At 26.2% G+C, this 26497-nt stretch overlaps 1 protein-coding gene across 3 annotated transcripts in view; it reads left to right on the forward strand.

Moving 5' to 3' along the window:
- The window catches only part of LOC145834266 (1-phosphatidylinositol 4,5-bisphosphate phosphodiesterase beta-3-like), a 55337-nt gene extending 29061 nt beyond the window's left edge, over nucleotides 1–26276 (forward strand). For all 3 annotated transcript variants that reach the window (XM_082941649.1, XM_082941650.1, XM_082941651.1), the window contains 15 exons: nucleotides 5017–5252; nucleotides 11174–11325; nucleotides 15418–15582; nucleotides 16508–16614; nucleotides 18930–19027; nucleotides 19554–19696; nucleotides 20215–20364; nucleotides 22198–22261; nucleotides 22369–22481; nucleotides 22787–22871; nucleotides 23691–23800; nucleotides 23931–24007; nucleotides 24884–25034; nucleotides 25378–25464; nucleotides 25763–26276. In XM_082941649.1, the coding sequence (XP_082797775.1) occupies nucleotides 5017–5252; nucleotides 11174–11325; nucleotides 15418–15582; nucleotides 16508–16614; nucleotides 18930–19027; nucleotides 19554–19696; nucleotides 20215–20364; nucleotides 22198–22261; nucleotides 22369–22481; nucleotides 22787–22871; nucleotides 23691–23800; nucleotides 23931–24007; nucleotides 24884–25034; nucleotides 25378–25464; nucleotides 25763–25924 (1900 nt within the window). In that variant the 3' untranslated portion in view covers nucleotides 25925–26276. The remainder of the gene's footprint in view (nucleotides 1–5016; nucleotides 5253–11173; nucleotides 11326–15417; nucleotides 15583–16507; nucleotides 16615–18929; nucleotides 19028–19553; nucleotides 19697–20214; nucleotides 20365–22197; nucleotides 22262–22368; nucleotides 22482–22786; nucleotides 22872–23690; nucleotides 23801–23930; nucleotides 24008–24883; nucleotides 25035–25377; nucleotides 25465–25762) is intronic.
- Nucleotides 26277–26497: the final 221 nt, after the last annotated feature.

The raw sequence follows: 26497 nt of genomic DNA on the forward strand, positions 1-26497 counted from the left end.
AAGTCTAGTTTGGTATACGAACTTTTTCTGCTTACATAAACTGGCCCTTAAAGATTGAATACATAAGGCTTCCAAAATATGCAGTTGAAAAGAGTTCTCAGCTCTCACTAAGACTGAAAAATTCTCCTTTTATAATTTTTAGCACAATCAGGATTGTCCAACAAATGTTGCCCAATCGCCGAGAAGTAGCTATATGATTTCATATGATATCAAAAGCTTGTTAACTAATATTCCAGTAGTGGAGGTTATTAAAATTTGCTTATAAGTATTGTATCATTTAGATTTAAACCACCCTCAGATGCCGGAATTCGTGTGCAAAGAAATGTTACACAATGCTGTTTTAGGTGTTGAGTTTAGTTTTGATGGTAAAATGTACAAACAGATAGATGGGGTTGCAATGGAATCACATTAGGTCCTATCTTGGCTAATATTTTTGTTAGTTACCTATAAAGTAAGTTGTTCCTGAACTGTAAAAGTCCTCTTATGTATCTTCGATACGTAGATGACACTTTTGTCATGTTTGAAAATAGACAAGAAAGTTCCGGTTTTCTAAATTACCTAAATAATCTTCACAAATACCTCAGTTTTACAAAAGAAAAAAAAACACAACAATTTATTAAACTTTTTAGATGTTTGTGTCCAACGATCAGTTGATGGGGAACTTTTAACTAAAACTTTTCGTAAATTGAATTCAGAAGCATTATATGTACCGTGGGTATCTTTTGGTCCAGTCAAGCAGAAGTTAGGTGTTTTAACAGGTATGGTGAAGCGTTTCACCGGACTTTGTTCTCCTTGCTTTCTTGAAGGCGAGTTGAAAACACTTCAAAACACTTTCCTTTCGCTTGGTTATCCAGGTAACTTAGTTTCGAAAGTTATAACAAGAGCTAGAAGTTCAACAGCTTTAAAAATGATTGGCCCTCAGAAGTGTCCAGTATACTTAAAAATTCCTTATCTTGGAAATATTTCTGAGAGGTTTTCTAAGAAAATTTCAAAGGAAATAAGCCAAGTTTTCAGCTCTGTTCATTTAAGAACAGTTTTGTATACTGATCGACCTCTAAGTGGAATTTACAAAGATGTTTCTCCCACCCATGAAAAAAATAACATCATCTATAAATTTAGTTGTCACTGTGATAGTGACTACGTGGTAAAAACATCTCAAGGGTTTCATGTAAGAATCGATCAGCATGTTCCGAAAGTATTGAAAAGCTTGTTTGATGGCCGTTCGGAGAAACCAACGAAAAAATACTTTTAGCGATTGGGCAACATCTGTTGGACAATCCTGATTGTGCTAAAAATTATAAAAAGGAGAATTTTTCAGTCTTAGTGAGAGCTGAGAACTCTTTTCAACTGCATATTTTGGAAGCCTTATGTATTCAATCTTTAAAGCCCAGTTTATGTAAGCAGAAAAAGTTCGTATACCAAACTAGACTTTTAAAATCCTTATATTAAGTAATTTTAAAATAATTAGTTTCTTGTTAAATTTTATTTTAAAGTATAGTTTTAACTTCAATTTTTATCGCTTGTTTATTTTAGATTGTTTTAATTCTAACGAGTTTTATTAGTATACCAAATATATATAGCATAAGCACTTAGTTAATTTTTAACATTCGATTATTACGTCATTTTTTATTTTAAAACTTTAAACTACAGTATGTATTTATTTCAATTTGTATCCATTCTAACTTAGTAAGATACAATTTCTGATGAGCCTTACTACGAAAGTACTAAAATAAATTTAAAACAAATAAAATGTATTCTGTTATATTTTTTAAGTAAGTTATGCACCGGAAAAAAGCTGTTCAAATATTATAGTTTTATAATTAATGTTTGTTTTGTAAATAGGAAAAATAGAGTTTAAAAATTTTTTCACGACCGGTTTCGGTGGCAAAAAAGTTGCGACCTTTTCAAGCAAATTAAAATATTAAATTGCACATAACAATGTTAGTTATTTATATTGTTATTTTAAAAATTATTCATGCGTGAAAAATATAAACAAAAACTAGAATGTTACATATTCGAAAATTAAAGCATGTTAGAGTATAATTAGGTAAAACTGGTACTAGTTTTTTTTTTTTAACGAATTGAATTTAATTAATACTAATATAATGAACCAAAATAAAAGGAATTAAGACCTTTTTTTAATTTAGAGATGTTTATACCTTGAAATTTATCTAAATGGAATTAAAAACTATTTAAAATTGTGATGTTAAGCCAAGAGTCAACAAAACATTAATAAAACTCAAAGTTGCTGAAAATTTTAAAATCTAATTTGTCTTAAGTTAATGTAACAGTCAAGATTTAAACGGATCTAAGAACTATCTAAACAATTCTAAAAATTTATCTAAGTTGAATTAAGAACTATTTAACCGTTTTTTTTTTTTTTAACCAAATATCAACAAAAACTCAATGGAAAAGTTAAAAAAACCTATTTTGTACTGTTATTATATTCTGGTTTAAGTTTGTCTGCTTTCCTGTTTATTGATAACAATTTGTTTTTGTGTCTACATGAGTTCATAATTTCCGTTCTTTTGTTGATGCAATTTGTACCAGATTCAAATATTAATAAAGCTTCTTTTAAGCACAATCTGCATGTCATAATTCCTGGTTTAGATTTTTTTACCTTTGTAGTATTTTTCAACTTATTTTGTAGTTTTTATTTTATTTTTTTTTTAATTTATGGGTTAATTTTGAAAGTTCAGTTGCTTGTTTATACTGGAAGTAGTTTTTGTCATTTGGATTGCTTTTTATTGTTGTATTGTGTGTTGTTATACGTTTTTTTAGCTGATTGGCACTTAGTCCAATGTATATTTTTGATGAATTATCTGTTTCTATTATTGCCTGGTAAATTACATTTTCTGCCCTACATTCTCTTCCTTCCACGGGGCAAGTTTCTTTTTTTCTGCAGTTGCATGATTCATCTATGTTTACTTTATTGTTGTTTATTACTTTTTTTGTTGTGGTTTTTTATTATTGTTTCAATGTTTGTCATGCAGCTGTAGCTTAATTTTATATTGTTTTTGTTTAAATATTTTTTCAACTTACTATTTTCTCTAAAGTGTTTGTTTTTTGTTTTTACAAAAATATATAAATAAACGATGGTTTTAAAATCCACAAGTTTATTGCATACGTGTTCAAATCGATTTCGGACAACAGTCCTTCATCAGTGAATTTTAAATTAGCAGAACTAATACACATTCATGCAACTAAGTAAATAAAATTAAAAATATATATTATGACGTAGTAGTTCAAAACTGTGTATAAAATCAAATTTTTAAAAGCGTATGCAATAAACTTGTAGATTTTTAAATCATCCTTTATTTATTTTTTTGTAACTATTGATGCAGAGAAAAATTCACAAGTAAAAACAATTGACTGTGTCCTGGACCGTCTTGAGAATCATTTATAAATCTTCTATTTATTATTTTTAGAAACTTGTTACCTATGTTTGTTTTTACAGATTTGCAATATGGGGGATTGTACCATATAATTTTTCTTTTACTGCTTCTTTTTTATTTTTGCATTCTTCTGTATAGTTAATTTCATAATTGTATCCGTTTACCTTTAAAGCATCATTATAGTCTTTTTTATGTTGTTGAACAAGTTTTTGTTACTTGTATTATTAGAAAGTCTGGTGTCTACCATTTTTCGGATTTGTTTCAGAATGGTTGGCGGGTGGTTTGATTTTGAATTTATGTAACTTATTTTGTTGTTGTTGTCTTTTCTATATGGGTAGAATGTATGGTTCAGTAGGTTTAAGTAGTCAATCTTTAAAGAGGGGTTTTCTATAATTATATTTATGCCTATGCTTTTAGTGAATTTGTGCAATTTTTTCTTATTTTTTTCTATTTCTACATTGCTTAATTTTTTTAGTCCATCGTCTCTATATAATCCAATTATTAAGTTTGGTAAGATATCTTTTAATCCCTGTAAAATGTATAGCCCAATTAATTCACATACTTCTGCCCCTTGCTTTCCACCCATTGTAATGTCAAAAAGTTTGTTTTCATCTTTGTTATTTTTTTATTTTTATCCATACTTCTTCTTGGTTATATAAAACAGATTTTGGTGCATAAGGATTATCTTTTTTTCTTGTGTTGTAATTTGTGTGGTTTTGTTATCAAAATTTAGAGCATCTTTTAATAATTTTTCTGTTATTGATGGATAAAAGTTTTCTATGTCAAATTTCATGAATTTGTATTTGTGCATTTCTAGGTATTTGTACCATTTGATAACTTCTTGTGTTTTTTTCCATTGGTTTTATTGGTTTGTTTTTTTTAAGCTCTTGTTAATTTTGTCAAGTATAGTTGTTGTATAGTAAAATATCTATAGTTTTTGTTGATATTTGGTTTAATTTGAAAAAATGTTTAGATAGTTCTTAATTCAACTTAGATAAATTTTTAGATTTTTTTTTAGATAGTTCTTAAATCCGTTTAAATCTTGACTGTTACATTAACTTAAGACAAATTAGATTTTAAAATTTTCAGCGACTTTGAGTTTTATCAATGTTTTGTTGACTCTTGACTTAACATCAAAAGTTTAGGTCTTAATTCCTTTTTTTTTTGACTCAATATATTAATATTAATTAATTTCAATTCGTTTAAAAAAAAAAACTAGTACCAGTTTTACCTAATTATACTCTAACATGCTTAAATTTTCGAATATGTAACATTTTAGTTTTTGTTTATATTTTTTACGCATGAATAAGTTTTTAAATAACAATATAACTAACTAACATTGTTATGTGCAGTTTAATATTTTAATTTGCTTGAAAAGGTCGCAACTTTTTTGCCACCGAAACCGGTCGTGAATAAGATATTTAATTTGCAAAACTCTATTTAAATAAGCTCTTTACATTCCAGTAAATTGAGCATTCTTTTTTAGTTAAGGCAAATAACTTTGGAAATAAAAAAACTAGCAAAGAATGGAAGTCACTATATTGTCATACAGACTACATCTGTAACTTTCTCTGAAAAATTTAATGGTAGCTAAGTCTAAACTCAGTTATATTAAAAACAGGTTCAAATCCTTTGATGTATCACAGCGCCGTAATCACAGTTACGAAATATCAAGCTTTACTGAAACTTCAGCATTGAAACTACTAACTGACGATCCTGTTGGATTTGTCAAGTACAACCAGCGTCAGATGAGTAGAATTTACCCGAAAGGAGCGAGGGTTGAGAGTTCAAACTATATGCCTCAGGGTTTCTGGAATGCAGGATCCCAATTCGTCGCTTTAAATTTTCAAGTGTTAGGTTTGAGTAAAGTTTAATTTTAAAATCAAGTTTTGTTAGTTGTACTATATAAAAATTAACGTAACACATAAGTACATGTATGCCAAAAAACCTGCAGGGTTCGTGCGCATCAGGCCAATCAGGCTAAACCAGTTTTTTGTTAAATTGCCAAACATCATTTTTTTTTCGGTTTGTTTTTGCTTGAAAAATATAGAATTTCAGTTTATGTCATTTCAAGTTATAAAAAATATTGAAACTTCTGAGTTAAAAGAAATTGAGATAGATTTTTATTTTTCTAGAGTAAATCTTATTAAGGTGTGAATTTATTTCTAAATATAAGTTTAGTTATTAAAGGCAAAATCAGTCAATATTGATGAAAACAAATACTTAAAACCTTCTGGTTGAATCTCTAAAATAATTTTAAGATTCTTTATTGTTTAGTTTTGAGTATATTATTTACGTCATAAATATAATTATTCATTAAAAAAAATACAGTTGAACTTACAGTTGAACAACTTAGCTATTTATTTATTTTTTTTACATCAGCTATGTTTTTCAGAGCTTAGTTGGTTTAACTGTTTCAATTTCTAATTTAGAAGCTTTATACCAAATATTTTTTAGATTAAAACTCTTAGCAGTTTATTCATATACTTTACTTTTTGTTTATTTAAAGTTATAAGAGATATTCTCATAACTAAAACTTAGCTTTAATATATAAGTTACTGTCCATATATTCATAGTACAATCATACTTTACAAGTTATTGAGTTAATAGTAATTTTTGTTTTACATTTTTTAACTACTTTAGTTTATTATAACACTTAGAAAACTTAATTAGCAAAATGAAGCTTACTTTAGTTTTTAATTCTTTATTTAAGAAGCTCTTTACATTTCAGTAAATTAGGCAATCTTTTTTTAGTTAAGGCAAATAACTATATCAAAGAAGTTCAAAATGAGTTATAAAAGCATGTATTTTAAATAACAGTTATGTAATAAACTTCTTTTTAACAGTTAATATTTTTCAGATTTCGTTTATTTATATAACTAATTAAGTAATAGGGATTTTTCTTACTTTGAAAAATATCAGGCTAAAACAGTCCAAAGTAGGCTAAATTGAAAAAAAAATTGCGACGAACACTGAACCTGGAATCCTGGAAATACCTAAAATTTGAGAAACTTTGATAAGTACTTGGAATTTTGAACAAAATCACTAAAAAACTAGGAATTTTAAACAATTTTTACATAAATTTTCATTTGACACAAAAAATATGTCATACAGATATTTTTTTAGTAGTTATTAATTTGTTTTCAAACATCTAAACAAGCTTTAAAATAGTGATCTACCGGATCCGTTCGGATCCTAGATGAGATTTTGCCGGATTCGGATACAGTTAGTTTGGACTTTGTTTTCCGGGATCAGCTTCTTTCAGTTTTAAATACTAAAATTATTGTGCTTAGAATATTTAACATATATAAAATAAGTCAAGCGAAACAGATTAATTAAAGTTTAGTTAATTCAATCATTTGTTGTAAACACACGGTTACATACATCCATAAGAGTAGAAATAATGAATTGTTGATTTAAAGTTTATTGCTAAAAGTTTATTTATTTAAAGATTAGATTCTTCTACTGACTCTATAATTTAGTTCTATTTATAAACTTAAAATATTTTCTTTTTTTAATATAAAACATATATTTAAATTATAATGTATTTCAACTTATTAAAAGTCTTTACAACTTTAATTTAACTATTTTATGATCATTTTAGTATATTAGATAATGTAAAAACTCTACAAATACAGCTCGTTTAATATTTGGATACTATAATTTTAAGAGGCAGCAATTGTGCAAAAAATTGTTTTATTTTTAGATTTTTCAATTTACAAAATACATTTTTTTCGTTCTTTTCTACATTTAAATCGGAAACAAGTGCAAACACTCACGAAATTGAGCAACAAGATTAAGTTGATCAAGAGATTGAGACAGAAATTAAGTTTTATTTAGGCTGAAGAAAATTTATCTGCTGAAGAAATTAAAGAATCTTCTTGCAGGGTTGCCACTTTACCTGGAATCCTGGAAAAACCTGAAAAAACCTGGAATTTGACAATTTAGGCAAAAAAAACCTGGAAAAATCTGGAATTTAAATTTTTTTTAACATGTTCAGTAGTAAAATTTCGGTTTGACTCAAAAAATTTTTTGTCATCACTAAAATTTTTTTATTAAAAAACACATTTTAAGTAGCTTTACAGTATCTTTTCAATCTTTTTATACTATTTAAACAGTTTCTTACCTTAAACTTGAATTTAAACTAAAAATAGACCCAAAAATTTGTACTTTTAACAACCTGGAAGAAATTTGAAAAACCTGGAAAAAAAATTGAAAAAACGAGTGGCAACCCTGTTCTTGGCAAACTCATGTCTGGTGGAACTCAAACAAGAAAAAATGCACAAATCTTGCCAGGTTTGCAAAAAAGTATCTTTTGGCACCACCATCTTCTGTTTATTCTAAAAGGTTATTTTCAGAAGCTGGTTACTTGTAAGAACAAAAGCGAAAACGATTGCTTCCAAAAACCGGCGAAATACTTTTATTTCTTCATCACAACTTAAAAAAACAAGAATAGGTTTTTTTGTAGCTTAATGGCGTAGATATGAGTGAATGTTATTTACTAAATTACTTACTATTATATATGTAAACAGTTAATAAAGAAGTTATTCTTCATCTTGTAGTTCGAACTTTTATAAATGAAAGTATAATGTAAAGCTTAACATAAAAAAATTAATTAAAGTTTATTATTTTTTAAAGCATTGTAATATTTAATTTCTTATTCTTCTACGCCATACAAGGTACAAAACTCAAGTTTAGTCGTATAAGTAGCTTGAAATTTAATATTTAAACTGATATTTCGTATGTTAGGTTTTTTTACAACGTTCTTTTTCTTACTGTTAAAATAAAATATTTAGACAATAACTTTGTGTTTTTTTAAACAAAATATTTTTAAATAGTCGTTTTCACTAACAAATTGTGTTATAGTAATTAAGTTTTATAAGTTTGTTCTCTATTGGAAATACATAAAACTTAAAACATTTAGGATCCTGTAGATTACTACACTACAATATTTTTTTTTACATAGTTAATACACTTTTTATCTTAAAATAAATTTTATACTAAAACTAGACCTAAAAACTTTTACTTTCGAAAACCTAGTAGACATTCAAAAAAACCCGGAAGATATTTTTCAAAAACCTTTGGCAACCCTGTATGTAGTACATTATATATTGTATGTAAAGTTTAATAGTATTTAGTTAAGTAAAAAAAGTTTAACTGTGACCGCTTTAAAGGCTTTTAATTTTTTTTGTTTCAAAATGCAAAATTCAAAAAAAAAGTAGTACATATGTTTCATGCAGACTTAATAGTCATCAGCTATGGATTTTGAGTTAAAAATTACACTCAAAAGTACAGTAAAAATATAAACAAATTAGTCAAAAACTAAAAACATTGTGACGTAATTTTGAGTTGATCCTATTTATGCAAAACTAGTTTTGTAAATATTGTCCAATTCTAAATCCAAGCAGTCGGCCGTGCAAATTTCAATGGCTCTATTGGTTATGCATTGTATGATCTTTAGTTTTTGTTTAGTAGGGCAAAACGAATTCTAGGAAGTGTAATGAAGATTAGACTTTTCTTTTCTGTACACGAAAGTAGAAAAGGTGTTGTTGCTTTTTCTAATAACATTTATGTCTAAGAAGTTATTTTTCCGGAAATTTATTTTTCAACGGTAAAAACTATGCACAAAACTCAACTAGGTTGGCTAAGTAAGCTTCATTAGCTCTAAAAGCCACATTTAATTCTAAGCGTTTCGCTACGTGTTGTGTACAACACCTACCGCCCGCTTAACGAAATTGTGAAAGATGTCACACCTACCCATGATTTAAGTAATGTAGTATACATATTTAAATGGTATTGCAGTCATTTAAATGACTGCGTAGGTCAAACATCTGAACGTTACCACGTTAGGCGAAAGCAGCATGTCACGAAAAAGCTAAAAAGCTTTATTTTCAATGGCGACGTTAAGCCAAAAGGTGAACAATCTTCCATCAATGAACATCTCCTCAACAATCCTAGTTGTGCTGAGAGCCACCTAGATAGTAAATTTGAGGTTCTATCCAGAGCGAAAAACTCTTACCACCTCTCAGTTGTAAAATCTATGTTCACTAGAACTCGCGAGCCAAAAATTTGTAAACAAGGAGATTTCTACATCTTAAAACTATATAAATAGTGTGTTTTTAGTATTATTATTGTCGTTTTTTGTAATGTAGTTTTTGATTTAGTTCAAGTAAAATTTGTACAGTCTGAAATGTTTTCATTCTAACAATTTTATCTTAAAAGTAACTTCAAATCAGTTAAACATAACTTAGTTCTAGTTTAAAGCATTACAAAGAATTTTACTCTTTATGGCGTAACTATTTTAGCTAAATATTTAAAAAATCTATATACATGACTAAAATTTATACCATATATTTATTAATTTCTAGCAACCTTATTCTGACGATGTACTAAATGAAATTAATCAATAAACTTCCGAGCATTCTAAAAATAAGTGATTAATGTATAAACTTTTTAAGAAAAATATATTTCAAAATGCACTTAAAGTAAGCTAAAACTGTTAAGCATTACATCATTAGATTAATCAGTTCAAAAATAGATGCACTGAATTTGTATAAATGTTCAGAGTTATTTAAACAAGCAGTTAGGAAAGTGTTTACAAATACGAAAATGTTTTTTTTCTTTTATTTAAAGCTAAATTTGGGTTAAATTTTTAAATCTCATGTTTTTCTATATTACATAGAATAAAGCCGTGCTGTCAATACATTTGCATCAAAAACTTTTTACAAAAGTTCAAGTATTTCAAAAGTTAAATACTTTTAAAAATCTATAGAAACTGGCTTTTAGTTTATACTCAAAGCTTTCACAAAAGAGTGAATGTTAATTTTTTTAAAGGTTTTTGACCCCCTATTAAAAAGATTTTTTTATAGTATGTCTTACTGCTGTACCATTTTTCTAATGTTTATCACTATCAAATCAAATATTATCAGTTTTTACACCTTTTTAAAAATGTTGGTAGTTTTAATTTAAACGTTTCGATTGAACTTTTTCGGTAAGAATTCGATGAAATATAAAGGAAATAAGTTGTTTTGATTTTTATTAGTATAAAGTTTTGTTTGTAAAATAATTTCTTTTTTAAGACAATTGTATTTAGAAACAATGATAAAATAAACCTGATAGCTTTTATACACTAACATACAGTTGGCAAGAAAAATAAAACAACAAATTAAGTATTACTCAGATTCTTACAATTTATTTTTTCAAAGAAAAATAAGTTAGCATTTTATTGTTACTTGCTTCTTGAATTTTATTTATTTTACTATTATTGTGTATACTATTAATTTTTTTTGGTTTAAAATATGCTTTGTAAATCTAAACTTTTTAATTCCTTTAAATCTAAATAGTTAAAGCTTATTAGGATATAACGCATTTAGTATTTGAAATACATAACAAATTAAAGTTGTATCCAGTTTAATCAATTTTAAGTTCTGTATGTTTAATTTTGTTTGTAAATTTCTGTAAAAAATCTGTTAAGTAAAAATAATTTACTAAATTTATAAAGTAGTTTAAAATATCTCTCACATATTTGTATAAGGTTAAATTCAAGTATCACTTGATGTTTATTATTTATTTAACTCTAAATAGTTTGTTGGCTCAGTTTACCTAGTTAAGTTTTAGTTTATGTTCAAAGTTTATCTAATATTATCATAAATTTATGATGCTGAAAAAAGTACGAATTTAATTTAGAATTTATGTTTAAAATAATTATAGATGGACAAATATTTGCTTATTTAAAGTTAAATTCAAAAAATTGGTTTTTTAAACTAACTATTATTTAGATCTTCCTATGCAATTAAACATGGCGAAGTTTGAACTAAATGGTGGATGCGGTTATCTGACTAAACCATCACTTATGCGATACAAAGATAAACATTTTGATCCTTTTGCTGAGAAAATTGATGGGGTCGTCGCCAAGCAATTGCAAATAAAAGTAAATTAGCTAATTTGTAAATTTTTATAGCTGTTTTAGATATGTAAAAAAAAAATCAAGTTTTAAGATAAATGATCTAAAGGTGTAAATTTCAAGCTCTTGATTATTTTTGTTGGTTTTATGCTTAAATAAATCTGAGTACACTATATCGTTAAGTTTATATTTTTCTGTACAAAAGCTACTTTTATTTTAATTACTTTGTTTTTAAAATGTTTGCAGTGTCAACTTATTATAATCTAAAATAAAACAAATAGTAATTTCCTTATAAAAATCATGTTGTTAAATGACAACAAATATTTAAGTTTCGAATATGGAAATTTCATTGCTAAGTGAGAAACTGACAAAAAAGTAGTTCTTTTCTTAACTTTAAATAACTTTGTAAGTTATGTTATTGTTATAAATAATCAAAATATTTATTATAAAAAGTATTTTTAAAAAATAAAATTTTAAATATTTATGATTTTTTTGTTGCAATAACAAAAAACATCCTTCTTATTTAAATTCAGTTTTCAAATAACTTTTTATGATACTTATTTTTTACTTTTAATTTTATGGTAGTAGTTTAATTAGTCCTTGAAACTTTTATATTGTAATTTTTTTAAATCAAACAATTTAAAGATCTCGACTTAATTAGTTTTAAGGAGGTTTTTATCAATTTTTTATTTTTACAGTTTATTATCAAAAAAACATTGTTTCATAGTATTAGCATATAGGAGATCATCAAACTTTAAGAACAACTTTAAGACTAAAACTTTATTAAAATTAATTAACAATGTAGTGAATATACGACGGTATAGCTACGGAGTAAGTTAAGGTCATAGCGTACATTATAAAAATTCATGCAAAAAAAAATTATTTGCAATACCTTTATATGAGTTTCACAACAATTTAAATCTAAATATTCAAGTTACGAAATTTGAAGCTCTTACAATTTTGACATGTTGTGAATCTTGTTTTTTGTAAAATATAGTTAAAGTTTCAAACATTATTTTCTTTAATTAGATACATAACAAGTATATATTCAATGCTAACTTAGTAGCGATTGCTCTCAACTGTATTAATACAGTACCGGACAAAAATCAGTTCATCATTAAAAAAGAAATAGTAAACACAATTAATACTATGAAAAAGAATGGGAAATCGTTATAGCCAAACCTGATAAAGGTTCAAGTATTGTTTTATTCAATAAAATAGAATACTTGGGCAAAATTAATGAAATTTTAAATGATACAACAAAATTTGTAAAATTAGGACAGACCGGTAAATTTGATAACTTAAATAAAACAGAAAAATCAATTTCTCATTTTCTAAAGAAGCTAGTTTATTAAAAGGAGATCCAACAATATGTTTTAATGGATTAAAAATCAATTGGTTCGATTAGGCTTATGTATGGTCTTCCAAAACTGCATAAACAACAAATTCCTTTAAGACCTATAATGTCGATGATCAAGTCACCACAGCACACATTAGCTATATTTATAGACTTTTTACTAGATCGGTTTTATTTTGTTACTCACAGTTAGTTGTCAAAGACTTTTTTGAGGTAATTTAAAGGATCAGAAACATTAAATCAACCAATACAGTTTTAACATCATTTGAGGTGAAGCAATTATTCACCAATGTACCATTGAAAGATTCAATTAAGGTAAGTGTTGATAAGCTATATGAAATAAAAAAACCAAACGTAGAGAAAAATTGTTTTATAAAGCTGATAAAAATGGCAACAAGTGAAGTACAGTTTAGTTTCAATAATGAAAATTACAATCAGATAAGCGGCGTGGCCATAGGATCATCGTTGGGCCCAACACTTGCAAACATTTTTGTCAGATTTAGAATTTAAAATGATTAAAGATTTCTCGTCACAGGTTGTCTACATTAGATATGTTGATGATTGTTACTTATATCGGAAATAGAAAACTAAAACAAAAATTAAATTTTGTGCATAAAAAAATATCTATCACTAAAGAAGTAGAAGAGAACAACCAACGGCAATTTTTAGATACATTGTTAACAAAAGATGAAACGAAATTCCTAACGAATGTCTGTAGGAAAACAACTTTCATTGGGCAGTATTTACACTACCAATCTTTTTGCAGTAAGAAGCGAAAAGTAAACTTAATAAACACTATACCATAGAGCCTACAATATCTCTTCTAAAGAACTCCTTCATTCTGAGTCGGAGAAATTAAAATATATTTTAATAAAAAATAAATACCCACCAGATTTGATTAAGAGGGTTATAAAATCACATGATAACAACCTAAACAAACCTAAGATTTACAAACGGAGAAGTTCCCATCAGTTTTAAATCTACCATATTTTTGAGAAACATCACGTGTGTTTGAGAATAGAGTAATAAACTTAACAAAAACAACTTACAATCAAATTAATCTAAGAATTGTATTTGTCTCAAAACCAATATTAAAATTGTAGTTGAAGGATCCTATACCAGACTTAAACAAAAATTGTATAGTGTACAAACTCAATTGCTTCTTTGTAAGAAACTATATCGGATAAACTTCAAGGCATTTCAAAACCAGGATCAAGGAACATTTACCTGCTTGCGTGTTAAAGTTTATAAAATAAGAACCTGAAATTAAGACTACAGCAACCAAAAACACAGCTAGAGATATTCATCAATTGCAGAACAATTAATAAATAATAGAGATTGAGCTAGGAAATATAAGATATCTAGATTTAAACTAATTAATCGTTGTAATATATTTTTTAACTTTTTTAAGTTAGAGGCTATCTCTAAATTTTTAAACAAACCAGAATTTTGCAAACAAAAAGAGTTTGATTACTAAGTTTCTTTATTTAATTTACCAACTTTTTCCTTTAATAGTATTTATGTTTAATTAATGATTCCTTTACAGTGATTATTTATTACGCTTAATAATTGCTTTGTTAGTTTTAACTTTTTTTTTGTTTTTAGTGATAGACTATTTATAGTTTTATGTTCTGTTATACTGTGAATTTTTGACAAAAAGTAAAGAAATATATATTAAACTATTACAAAAAAACTTTAGAGAGTGCTATATACTTGTTATTTAATCAAATATATTAAAAAAAAATTCTTCATAGTCTTGTAATTTGAACCTTCTGGTAATTTTATTATCGTATTTAATTTTTAAGAAATGCTTCTTTCATTTAAGACATGCCTAAACGCAGTTAAATTATTATTTAAAACATGCATAAAATTTTTTTAACTTTCTAAAATATGCCTATTATTAGTAATTATGAGTTTTCACTTTTATTATGTTTTACTATCACTTTTTTTTTAATAAATTTTCTAGTATATTTTTTACTTTTAAAATTTAAAGTTATTTTTAAGGTATGGACTTTAAAATTTGTTTGATAAGAATTTTAATTGACGGAATTTCAATTGTCATGGAACCCTTTGTATATATGATGTTAGTATGTCTATTGGCAAACAGAATTGAATAGATAAACTGTTCACATACGTATTGAATTTTTTTTTCATGGTATTTCTATTATACATTATTGTATATACAAACTTCGTGAATATGCTCATATTTTATAGTCAGCGAAACGTCATTAGTTTGAAGTATTTGCGTACAAAAACAGTTGTCTTGACTTTTCGACGGGTCTTGCTTTTCAGGATATTTAGAACTTTAAGGCTTTAATACGTTTATCGATAGATATACTTAAAAAAAAATTATCTTAAAAATCCTTGAATATACATTAACTTAGTATCAATTTTTATACTTGACACATTTTAAGTGTTCATTAATCGTATATGTTGTGTATTGACAAGTTTTTGTGTTAAACCCTATAATGCTCATAACTAAATAGTTAAATAAATGATTTTTTGTTTTATATACACTGTTTTTATAAATTGTTTTATGAATATTTCGTTTTTTCTAATTTATTGCTTTTTTATTTAAGAGTATTTGTTCTTAAACTATTCAAATCAAGTCATAATGATTAAATGTATATGATTTGTAATGTCAAGATAAAATACTATTGTAGTGTTTGTTTTTTATAAGAAAATTTTACGATTAAATTTTTGACTTTTATGATTCAAAGTAGATCTTACTTACTAGTTATGCATTAAAAATCTTCTCACAGATTATTTCAGGACAATTTTTGTCTTCATCAAAGCTGTCAACATACGTGGAAGTTGATATGTTTGGTATTCCAGTAGACACTTATAGAAAAAAGTTTAGAACAAAGATTGTTGAATCAAACTCGTTAAATCCATTTTACAACTCACCTATGTACTTATTCAAAAAAGTATGTAATGAAAAATAAACTAGTAATTTATAACAGGTAATGTTAATATTTTACTGCCTCTTGGAACATTAAACAAACATTATACATGATAAGGTATTTTTTAACCTGAGCTTAGTTCTTGACATCTAGTCGTATTCTAAGTGATGCTAGTAATACTTAATTGAGTTCTACTCATATTTTACGTGGCAAAATTATAATTTTGTTCCAGTGAATTTATGTTTTTGATTAAACTATTTAAAAAAACATTGGCAGAAGTCTATCAGAACCTAGACTTACGTGTGCCGTGAAACAAGATAAAGTTAAAATAAAGTTTTGACAACATGATCAAAACTTTTTATAAAAACTATTAAGATATAATTATTAAGTTAGTTTGTAAGCATCACTTTAATTGTGTATTAATGAACCGTATTGTAGTCATCATTTTAAATTTCTTAGTATTATCAAATTAAATTTGTTCTACTTAAATGAATTTCACTTTAATTTGATAACTAAAATCTTGCATAAAAGTAAATGTAGACAAAATTTTAAGAAACAGATAAAATGTTGTTATATAAATAAAATTAAAATTATTTTGAAAAACGCACATAAAAATTATTACAATTGTTTTATGATTTTATATAATTAGTATAATATATTAAAAATTTTAAGAAAATAACTTTAAAAATAACTAATAGTGATATTAGTAGTTATTTTTTTCTCGTATCATAGTTATTTATTATCAACTTATAATGGTGTCTTTATTCTTTGTTAAATTAGTTTTGCCTATAATTTTTGATTTTTTTCTTGCTTTTCTGTATTTTTTATTGTATATTAAAGCATACGAAAAAAAATAACCAGTTGTAAAATGAACTCGTATATACTTCAAACATGTTAATGTCATAAAAGTTATACATTTAAAAGAAATACATAGATATCTTGTCAACAGATTATTCTTCCTGACTTAGCCATGCTTCGTATCGCTGTGATGGACTCAAGTGGCAATCTGATTGGTCAAAGATTTTTTCCATTTCTTTACATCAAACCCGGTTACAGGTTCGATTTATCAATATCAATGTACTGAATTCACATAGTAGTAATTTATAAATGGTTTATTCCAATTATGTTTTTAGAAAGTGGTATATGTAATCAAAGAATATTAAAAATAAAATTAGAAGTAATTGTAGTTTAAAATTTGAAGGAGTTTCATCATACTATATATGCTAATATAATGAGTGTAAAGTTTTTATCAATTTTAGTAATTTAACTGTAAAAAAAGATTGTAACTTGTTATAGTTAAAGAATACCTCTTTATTTATGTTCATCTAGATTTATTTTACAAATAATGAACGGTCTGTTAAAATAATAAATAGTAAATAAAGATACAATGAGCTGACAATTTTTCTAACAGCTAGTTAAACTCTATAAATATTAAGCAGAATTCTAGCATAGTTAAAATTGAAAAAAACTTTAAACAATAAATATTCATCAAAAATCTACAAGAACTTATTATAAAAACATTTTAAATTTTTCAAAATCATTTTGTGGCTAATTAGGAATGCTTATTATCTGTTTCTCTGGTCCATTTACTTCATTTTTTAAACTCTTCTGGTGAATTGTTTTCCTTCAATCCACCTTCAAGGCAAGTGACTTATTAGGGAGTCGTCAAAACAGGAACGCGCTCGATCCTACTTGACTCGAAATTTGTTTATCGGTAGCGGTATAACTTGAATTTTCACCAACATCGTTCAGAAAATCACAAAATTCCTGACTGGTTAGTTTCCCACAGCTATCATTGAAAGCCTTTAAATAAATACTATTTGACATAGGGTTCTACAACCTTAGAAACTTGCAGTTATCTGTTAACAATACAATAGATTTAATTATCACGTGATCGTGTGGTAGCGCCTCCTTTATCTTATCACATCAATCCTGTCCCATTTTCGTGGAGGATAGTTGCTTTAATTCTGCAGTAGACATTTATTAATAAAATAGAGGGGCTGCAACTCCCCGATTTTAAAATAAAGCATCGCACTTAAAAACTTATTGTTGTCCAGGCTTCCAACAACATTTGATATTTGCAACCTTTTTACCTGTTTGACAGCTACTTCTACCTTTCTGTTTGATTTTGGTTAGTAAGCGGAAGCGAATCGATGCGTAACATTTCAGGTTTTATGGAATACCTCTGTTACACTAGACGTAAGTTCTGGTCCATTGTTCAATTCTAGGGAATATTACAACAAGTCTAGAGAATAAATCTCAGAGGCACTTATTCAACTCACGCGAACCTTGCTGAACGAACCTGAAAGATTCCGCTGAAGTTGCAGAATATAGAAAATAAGAATGTAGTTGTAGAGAATAAGTATTTCTTGCCAGCTTTACAACTTCACGCCCGCTACTAACAAGTTTATTCCGGGAAATTGGTATAAATTTGCAAATAATTTCTCAAAAGGACTTATACGAGAATCAGTTAATTTGTATAGTAATGGTGGCTGAGAAGGTGGATTGCAGTTTTAGCTTTGACACTTGGCCTGAATAGAGTCAATGTCTTGTGTGATATAAAGCCAGAAGACAATACTTTGGGCATTATTTTTTATTGGTGTCACTCCTTGGTAAACCGAATGTAGTTCGTTGAAGACATTATATCTTAAACTGACGGGTACCATTCTCTATCTTTGTAAAGTTTAACTCTTACCTAAATTATAATGCTACATCATATCTAAAGTACGCTGACATAAATTCATTTTGTTTCAAGCGTCGATCGTTTTTTTGCTCCATGAAGCATTTAAAAATGATTCGTCTATTGCACTATCATGCTAGAGCACATAGTGATTCAATTTTCGAAAATCGTTTATGAAGATAGCTACTTATTTAATTTTGTTTAGTTTTTTTATATTAACAGGGTTGCCACTTTACCTGGAAACCTTGAAAAACCTGAAATTCGACAATTTAGGCAAAAACAACCTGGAAAAACCTGGAATTTTTAATAACTTTAAAATTTTCAGTAGTAAAATTTCGATTTGACACAAAAGATTTATCATATAAGTAAGATTTTTTGTCATCATCAAATTTTTTTTTATTAAAAACACTTTTAGAGTAACTTAACAGTATCTTTTCAATGTTTTTATACTATTTAACACAGTTTCTTATGTAGAAATTAACTTAAAACTAAAAAGAGACCCAGAAATGTGTACTTTTAAAAACCTGGAAGAAATTTGGAAAACCTGGAAAAAATTTTGAAAAAATGAGTGGCAACCCTGTATTAAATCCGGTATGTAAATGTAACAACAATTAAATACGATACAATGAGCTACATAAATCTACAACAGAATATAATAAATTTCACTATGTCCTTAAAATTGTCTTTGTAGGTATATAACGTTGCACAATGAAGGTAATCAGCCAATGACAACGCAATCTGTTTTTGTTTACATTGAAGTTGGTGACTATGTTAGCAATGATGACCTGAGTTTGTTATTTATTTTATTTGAAAAGTTAATTCAATACTTTTATAACTAAGCTGTAATCTGCTTTGAATTATGGTTTTTTTTTTTATATATAACTTAGTTCATAAAAAAAAGTTTTATTAAACTGTAAAAAATAATAAAAAGTTCTTAAAATAATGTACTTTAGTATTTTTGTTTTAAAACAACTAAAAATATCGTTGCTTTCTAATTATATTGATAGTATATGTCAATTAAATCAAGTTAGTTAAAATTATTTTATTAAGTAGTTGTTAGAATGTTTAAACATTTTAACAGTTTATATAAATAAACTTACTTTATATAAAACTAACCCGTTCAGTGGTAAAACTGAATAACAATCTGGTTTGTAATTAATGTATTTTTTACTATATACAAACTAATAACTTGTAATGTTTTTGGCCATCTTCGGTAAAACCGAGATATTTTTCAACCATCACAATTAGATGGTCATCACAAGATGCGGCTTGGTTTAGTGCTGTATAAATAAGTGCATGAATTAAATTTAAACAGAAATGATTAATGATCTTTGCAACCCGATACAAGCAGTTGCAGAAAAAGAGAGGCAAGAACAATTAAAACAAGACAGACTTAAGGCACTAAAAAAGTTGATGACACAAGAAGAAAAAGAAGAAGAAGGTTTAATAGAGGCTAAAGTAAGTTTTGTTGTAAATTTAGAAGTAGTTGTCAATTGTGACAATAAAATTTTTAAAGTTGACTCAAAAGTAAATTTTGAAAACTATAGACTTATTCAGGGTTGCCAAAATGAAACAACCTGGAAAGACCTGGAATTTGAGAAATTTTGAAAAAAAAAATCCTGAAAAACCTAGAATTTAAAACAATTTTTACATGTAAATTAATGAAATTTTAATTTGACACAAAAAATTTGTCATATAGTTAATTTTTTTTGTAACTTTTTTTTTTCATTCAAAATACATTTAAAGTAGCATTAAAATGTCTTTGCAATGTTGTTATACTAGTTAAGACAGTGTTTTACCTTGAACCTCACTTTATACTAGAACTTGTATCAAACTTGTACTTTTGAAAACCTGAAGATATTTTTCAAAAACCTGTGGCAACTCTGCTTAATGTTGTAGTAAAAAAAAAGTTTAAATTTCAGCAAATATTTTCTTTTTACACACACAGTCGAATTAAATAAAGTTTAATTTGCTAGGAACCAGAATCAGGTGGTGATCCGCCTGCTAGACATATATTAGACCGGAAGCCTAATCCTAAAACCAGACCCTTCCAAAGTAATGACAAAAGCATAATTAATTATAATACAAGTAACATTCAAAATGGAAACAACAAGCCTAGTGATAAGGTGGTTAAAGTACTTTATACTAAATACATACACAGTATTATAAAATAATTTAATTTAACTTATTAGTTCCGTTTTAGTACATTGTAGAACATTTTTTTATAAACACTTATATATATATATAATAGAGAGTAAATTTTTTACCTTAGCCGTCATTGAAAGCCAATCACGGTCGTAGGATTGTCTCGGATGCTGTTGTTGTTGATCTTGCGGTAAAGTTCATTGTTTATTATCGATGGCATAAAACATCTCAACTTCGTTGATGATGGCCGAAATAAATACTGGCTAATTAGAAACATGTCAGCTAGAAAAAATAGTTTTAAGACTTTTCGCAAAAAAATATAGTGATACTGACTACTCATTATTCAATAGTGATATTAAATAAATATTTCAACATGTTATTAAATATTGAATAATGAGTAGTCAGTATCACTATATTTTTTGCGAGAAGTTTTTAACATGTTGTTTTTTAACTTTAGAAACTTTTTGCATAATAAAGTTCGGGTACTTTTTGTGATCATCAATTCATTTGCAAAGAGTTTACTGAATAGTTTTAGAAAATGTTTATGAACTTGATGAGTAAGTATTACTGTAAACACAAGGGTCTGTTTAAGGGGTAAGTAGATAATGTGGTCTAAATTCTTAAACTGATTTGCGTGCTTTACTTACGAGTGACATACAATACTAAAATTACAAATAATGTTTTTTCTTACTTACATGTAACTTATATTTTCAAGTTATAAATGATAGACAATTAGTATAGCTGTCATATACTTTGTTAATAAAATTACTGTTTAGAATACAAGCAAACTCAAAAGAACTGTTATATATATATATCACTTATCAAGTGAAATCTATAAAAAATTTAACATGAATAAAGATAAAAGAATCGGCTAACAGTTTTCACGATTTTATTGTTACACAATAGTAGATCACAGCGGTTTCTTTAGTTAGAGTCTGCCCCTAAACGGAAATTGAGAAGCTATTTTATTTTGACCACGTTGATATAATGTTGCACTGGTCACACTTGAAATCGACTTGAGTAGCTTAGGTCGTTATGAGATCAAAAAATAAAAAACACCACAGCGGGTTTTTTCAACTAACGCGTATTTGAAAGACAAAAGCCAATTATATACTCATTAAAAAGAATGCTAACACCTTACAATAAAGCTTTATTTGTTGGGCAGCTCATGTACAGAAAATTCAATAAAAATTTATTATTTTAGTGTCTTTAGTTTATTTGCGTATATAACTTTTAAATTTATAAAAACTAGTTAATGATAACAACAATTTTTACAGTACTTTTCTTTATTTAAATAACATATGTTTTCTGTCTTAAACAATTAAGACAGTTCCACGGAATTGTTAAACGTTCCAAAAAGAGATATGTCAGTCAAATAAAGAGTAGTACTGTGCAAATTGTGGTTGTTGTTATATTTTTAATCGAACTTGTTTCGTTAGGATGTGTATTAACAAACTATTAACCGGTATTTTTAGGGTCGGTTGCAGTAGTAAAGTTCAGGAATATTTTTGTCAAAAATATTACGCAAATGGGGTAAAGAAATAATACAACAGTATATTAATAACGTCTAAACCCCCATCTCTTACCAATTTTACCCAAAACGTTTGATTTATACCCTTTTGCCCCTAGTTCACCTTACCCAAGCATATATCAAATTAATCGAAAAAAGAAAGCTTTATTAACCCAATCTTAATATAAAGAAAGTATAACATTAGCCAATCAGAAGCGCCTAAAATTTGCAGCTGGCAGTAATTTTGAAGATTAAAATATGCATTATCAGCACAATATAATATTAAAAAGTATTTTTGTTTTAGAAACCAGTTATAAAAGATTTGGGAAAATCAATTGACAAAAAACAAAAGAAAAAAGAAAACGATCGTGAGTTTTGAAACACTAGCGGACAAAATAAATTATACGTATTTTGAATTAGATTAGTTAGTTACTTTAAGATTAAAAAAAAACTTCAGTAATTGTTTAAAATACAGTTGAGGAATACCATCCTAATACTCTTAATGATATCAAGCTAGGAAAGGAGTACAATAATCTTATGAATAAGCAAGACAGAAATAAAAAGAATTACAAGGACAAACAAAAAGAAGTAAAACGTTTTCTAAGCAAATTACATTGTGTTTATTTTATCATTAAAATCTTACTTAAGATCAAAATCACAGCTAACTTTTTTGTAAGTTATTGCTTATCTTAAGCATATATGTATATGGATTTGTATAATATTTATAAACGAACAATAACAAACTTAAAACATAGGTTATAATGTTATACTTAGTAGTTTCTACAGACTACTTTTTGAAGTCTGTCTATAATTTAAAGCTAAACATATTTACAAAAAAATTGTACTGAAGTTTTTAAGTTTAGTATATCTTTATACTTTAATAATAATTGCAGGCTTTTGCAAAATACTATTTCACTATATACCCTGGAGATAGACCTAAATCTGCATTTTCTAAGTTGTTTGGAAAAAAAAAGACTAGTAAGTTACAAATTTTTTTAAATTTAAACAAGCTAACAATGTAGTTAACTTATAATTCATTAATTTTTCTTATAGTTAAATTAGAAAACTGTTATTGGTTACGTATAATAAATAAATGTAATAATGAAGTTTTACCATTAAAATATACAGTTCAAAAACTCAGAAAAGGATTGATACATTCAAATCTTACTGTTATTGTTTTAATATTAAGAATTCAACATCAATATATAGCAAGAAAATAGTTTTATAATTTTAACATTAGTCGTTTTTATGTTTCAAAAAACAATGAATAATTGAGAGTCTACCTTGATTATAGTATATTTTGTAAAGTTTTATCAAACTATTATTAGACTTTTATTTTACTGTTTAAAATAACTCAAAGTGTTTTTTAAGAAATAAAAGATTAAAGTTTGCAATTTCAATAGGTTCCTCACAAAATAAAAAATATTTTCGTTTTTAATATTCTTCTATTGTATTTTTACCAATCCTTTTCAAATGTTTACAGTATAAACTTTTTTTCAACTGTATGCAGGAAATAATGTAACTATTTATTTCGTGTACTTTATTAAAAAAAAAGTTTTGTATTTTTTTTCTGCTTCTGACCACCATTTAAATAACATAATCATCTCTTGAGTTTATAAGTTTGTTTCCTAGAAAAAATGCCTTTTAACTAAAGTTTGTTTTAAGATAAAAAAAAGAAAACTATAATTATTTGCGAAGTGTAAAGCATTTTTACTTAAATTTATGTAGAACAGTAGTTTGTATGCAATCATATGTTTCTTAAAGTTTAAACTTTTATCATTAAATATTTCAATTTAGTTAGTGAAGATACTGAATTTTGTACTTCTGAAAAGCAAGATAATCTTGAAGCTTTTGTTAGAAATCAGCTTTTTGAAGACAAGGAATGGCAAATAAAACAAGTTGATACTGTAAGCTAATATTGAAATATGTTTTACACATTTCTTTACAAGTTCTTACTTTTATTTTTTCTCAATTTTAGTAGTTTATATGAAAATTTTTATGTAAGACAGTTTTTTATGTTTGTAAAATTTCTGACAGATAATAAACAAGTTTGAACAAATAGTCATCGATCATCAAAAATGGGAGATTGAAAATTTAAACAAAATTTGTAAAAAGTTAGTTACCTGCTAAACTTATTTTTATTTATTATATACATTAAGCTTTTTTAGCTTAATTTTGAGCTCTTCAACAGTAACAACCAAAGTTCTCAACTTGAAATTAAGGAGATAAATACAAGTATATTTATTCATAAATTAGTAGTTTACTCGGTTAATCAATGATATTATGATCCTCTGTAACAATTAAATTCTGAAAATTAAAACAAACATGTATAGAGACACTTAGGCTTAGCTTTAACTCAAAAACTACCTTTCAATACATAATAAAAAAAGTTCACCTTTAGTTTATTAGATTTTTTACCAGTTTTCATTAGTTTTTTGTTATGTGTTTAAATATAGTGAGTAAACTTAAGCTAAGTCTCAATGTTTCTATAAATAAATATTTTAATTTTGTCTTGGACAAGACGTTAAAAGGTATCCATATTCGTGCACCTAGGACCAAATATTTTGAGCGTGACTTTATCGTTCAATAAACTAATTAATTTCAACTGAAGATATTATTAATTGAGTAAAATATTGTTTTGTGAATAAATTTGTTAGTAAATAAATTTGAATAAACAACATTTAAAAACTCCGATATTTTGTTTATTAGCTTACAAAATAATACTATTTAATTTAAATATGCTTAATTTAATAACTATTTACAAATAAAATAAATAATGAAGTTAAATAATGTTATAAAATGTTTATAAAATTTAAAATATAAAGTTCACCGGTTACTTTAGTTTTTTTCTAGAACTATAGATTATTACAATTAGTTAAAAGTATTTGACTTTTATGATCATTAGTAGTGTTAGTACAATTACTGTTTAAGTTTTTACATCTAAATGCAAGCAAATAAAATACCTAACGCGAAATTGCTTCTCTTGAAAGGGAGAAAGATGACGTGACTAATCGGAAAGACAGGGAGAAAGGCAACCTTCTCAGTAACATTCCAGTGAACTTGGACAAGCAAGAGGTACAGCGTCAAAGAGACGAAATTACTGAAAATCATATTGACTCAAGTGTCAAAGAACTCATGAAGGTCTTTTTATATATTTTAATATAATACTAGTTAGTTATAGAAAAATTTTAGTCTAAATTGAGTGTTTCTTATTTAAATATAACAAAATATTAAGCAATGTTTTAATAGGTGATGTTGTATGTCGTGTCAAAGTAATTTTTTGATAACGTAAAGTTTTACTCCAAAATACCTAGTTATTTGTATCTTTTTAAAATTTTAAAATTATGTGTTAACGAGATTTAGACATATTTTATTTGATTTTTCATAATATTAAGGTGATTCAAAATAATTTAAGGTAGTAAATAAAATTTATCATTAAGAAAACTTCTCTTTTTTTGTCATTTATTAACAAAATTTATAATAGCTAACATTGAAACAACAAGCGAGAAAATCCCAAGTTGAAGATAAACAAAAAGAAATAAAAAATACGCTCGAAGATGAGTCTGAAGCCGTGAGTTGAATATTATAGAGCCATGTTGTGCGGCTTTTATATAATTTTCCAATATCTGTTTTAGTAAAATGTTTTTTGTACAGGTAAAATTATGTATGGTCATCAAACAAGTAATTCGATAAACCTTTGACATTTCTTTAACATATATTGTTTTTATTTTTACTAATAACGACTTACAATCAATACTAATTTAAAATATATAACAGTGTATATTTCTTAACACTATAATTTGTTCTTCTGTTTTGTCATTTGTTAAAAATGTTTAGTGTATCAACAACATAGAATAAATATTCAACAGAGAATAAACCAAATTGAGAGTCAGTATGAGGAGGATTTAAAGGGCTTGACAAGTGTCGTGGAATCAAAAATTAACGAACTCCGCGTTAAGAAAGGAATTTCCACAACTGGTAACTGTTCTAATGTAGATACCCAATCTACTAAATCAATACTTTATAACTAACTGACGCAGCTAAGTATAGTTTAATAAAAAATATAAAAATATTAAATAATTTTAGTTAAAAAAAACAGTGAAAATAGTTGACTGTTTGTTTGAAAATATTCTTTTGTTTTTCTTATTGTCCGATTAGCTCTTTAAAACGCTTTGTATTCTTATAATTATAGTTATGACAATTTTTAAAAGATTGTGGTTAAGTTATGAATTGTTAAAAACTGTAATAAATATTGATTACAATGAGTTTTGACTTAATAATAACTTAAAGTATACTTACACTAATATGTCTTATTAGTTTTTTATGTTCTACGATTTAATTTTAATATTGATTTTCAAATATAAAAAATATACAATGCTTTTTTTAATAGCCTATAGTTTACATCAGTTTTTTCAATCAAGTTTTATAATTTTAAATTACCATTTAAAAATTATGTCTTCAACAAGATTATCTAAAAATAAAAGTAAGAATCAAAAGATTAATTACATGACAATTCAAATTCGGACAACTCAAATTCCGATAATTCAAATTCTTAAATAAGTATTTAAAAGACTTTATTTAAAAAAGTGTTATAAATTTGAAAA

This window comes from Thalia democratica, chromosome 4, assembly GCF_965202585.1.
Source record: "Thalia democratica chromosome 4, ktThaDemo2.hap1.1, whole genome shotgun sequence".
In the NCBI taxonomy this organism is placed as follows: domain Eukaryota; kingdom Metazoa; phylum Chordata; class Thaliacea; order Salpida; family Salpidae; genus Thalia; species Thalia democratica.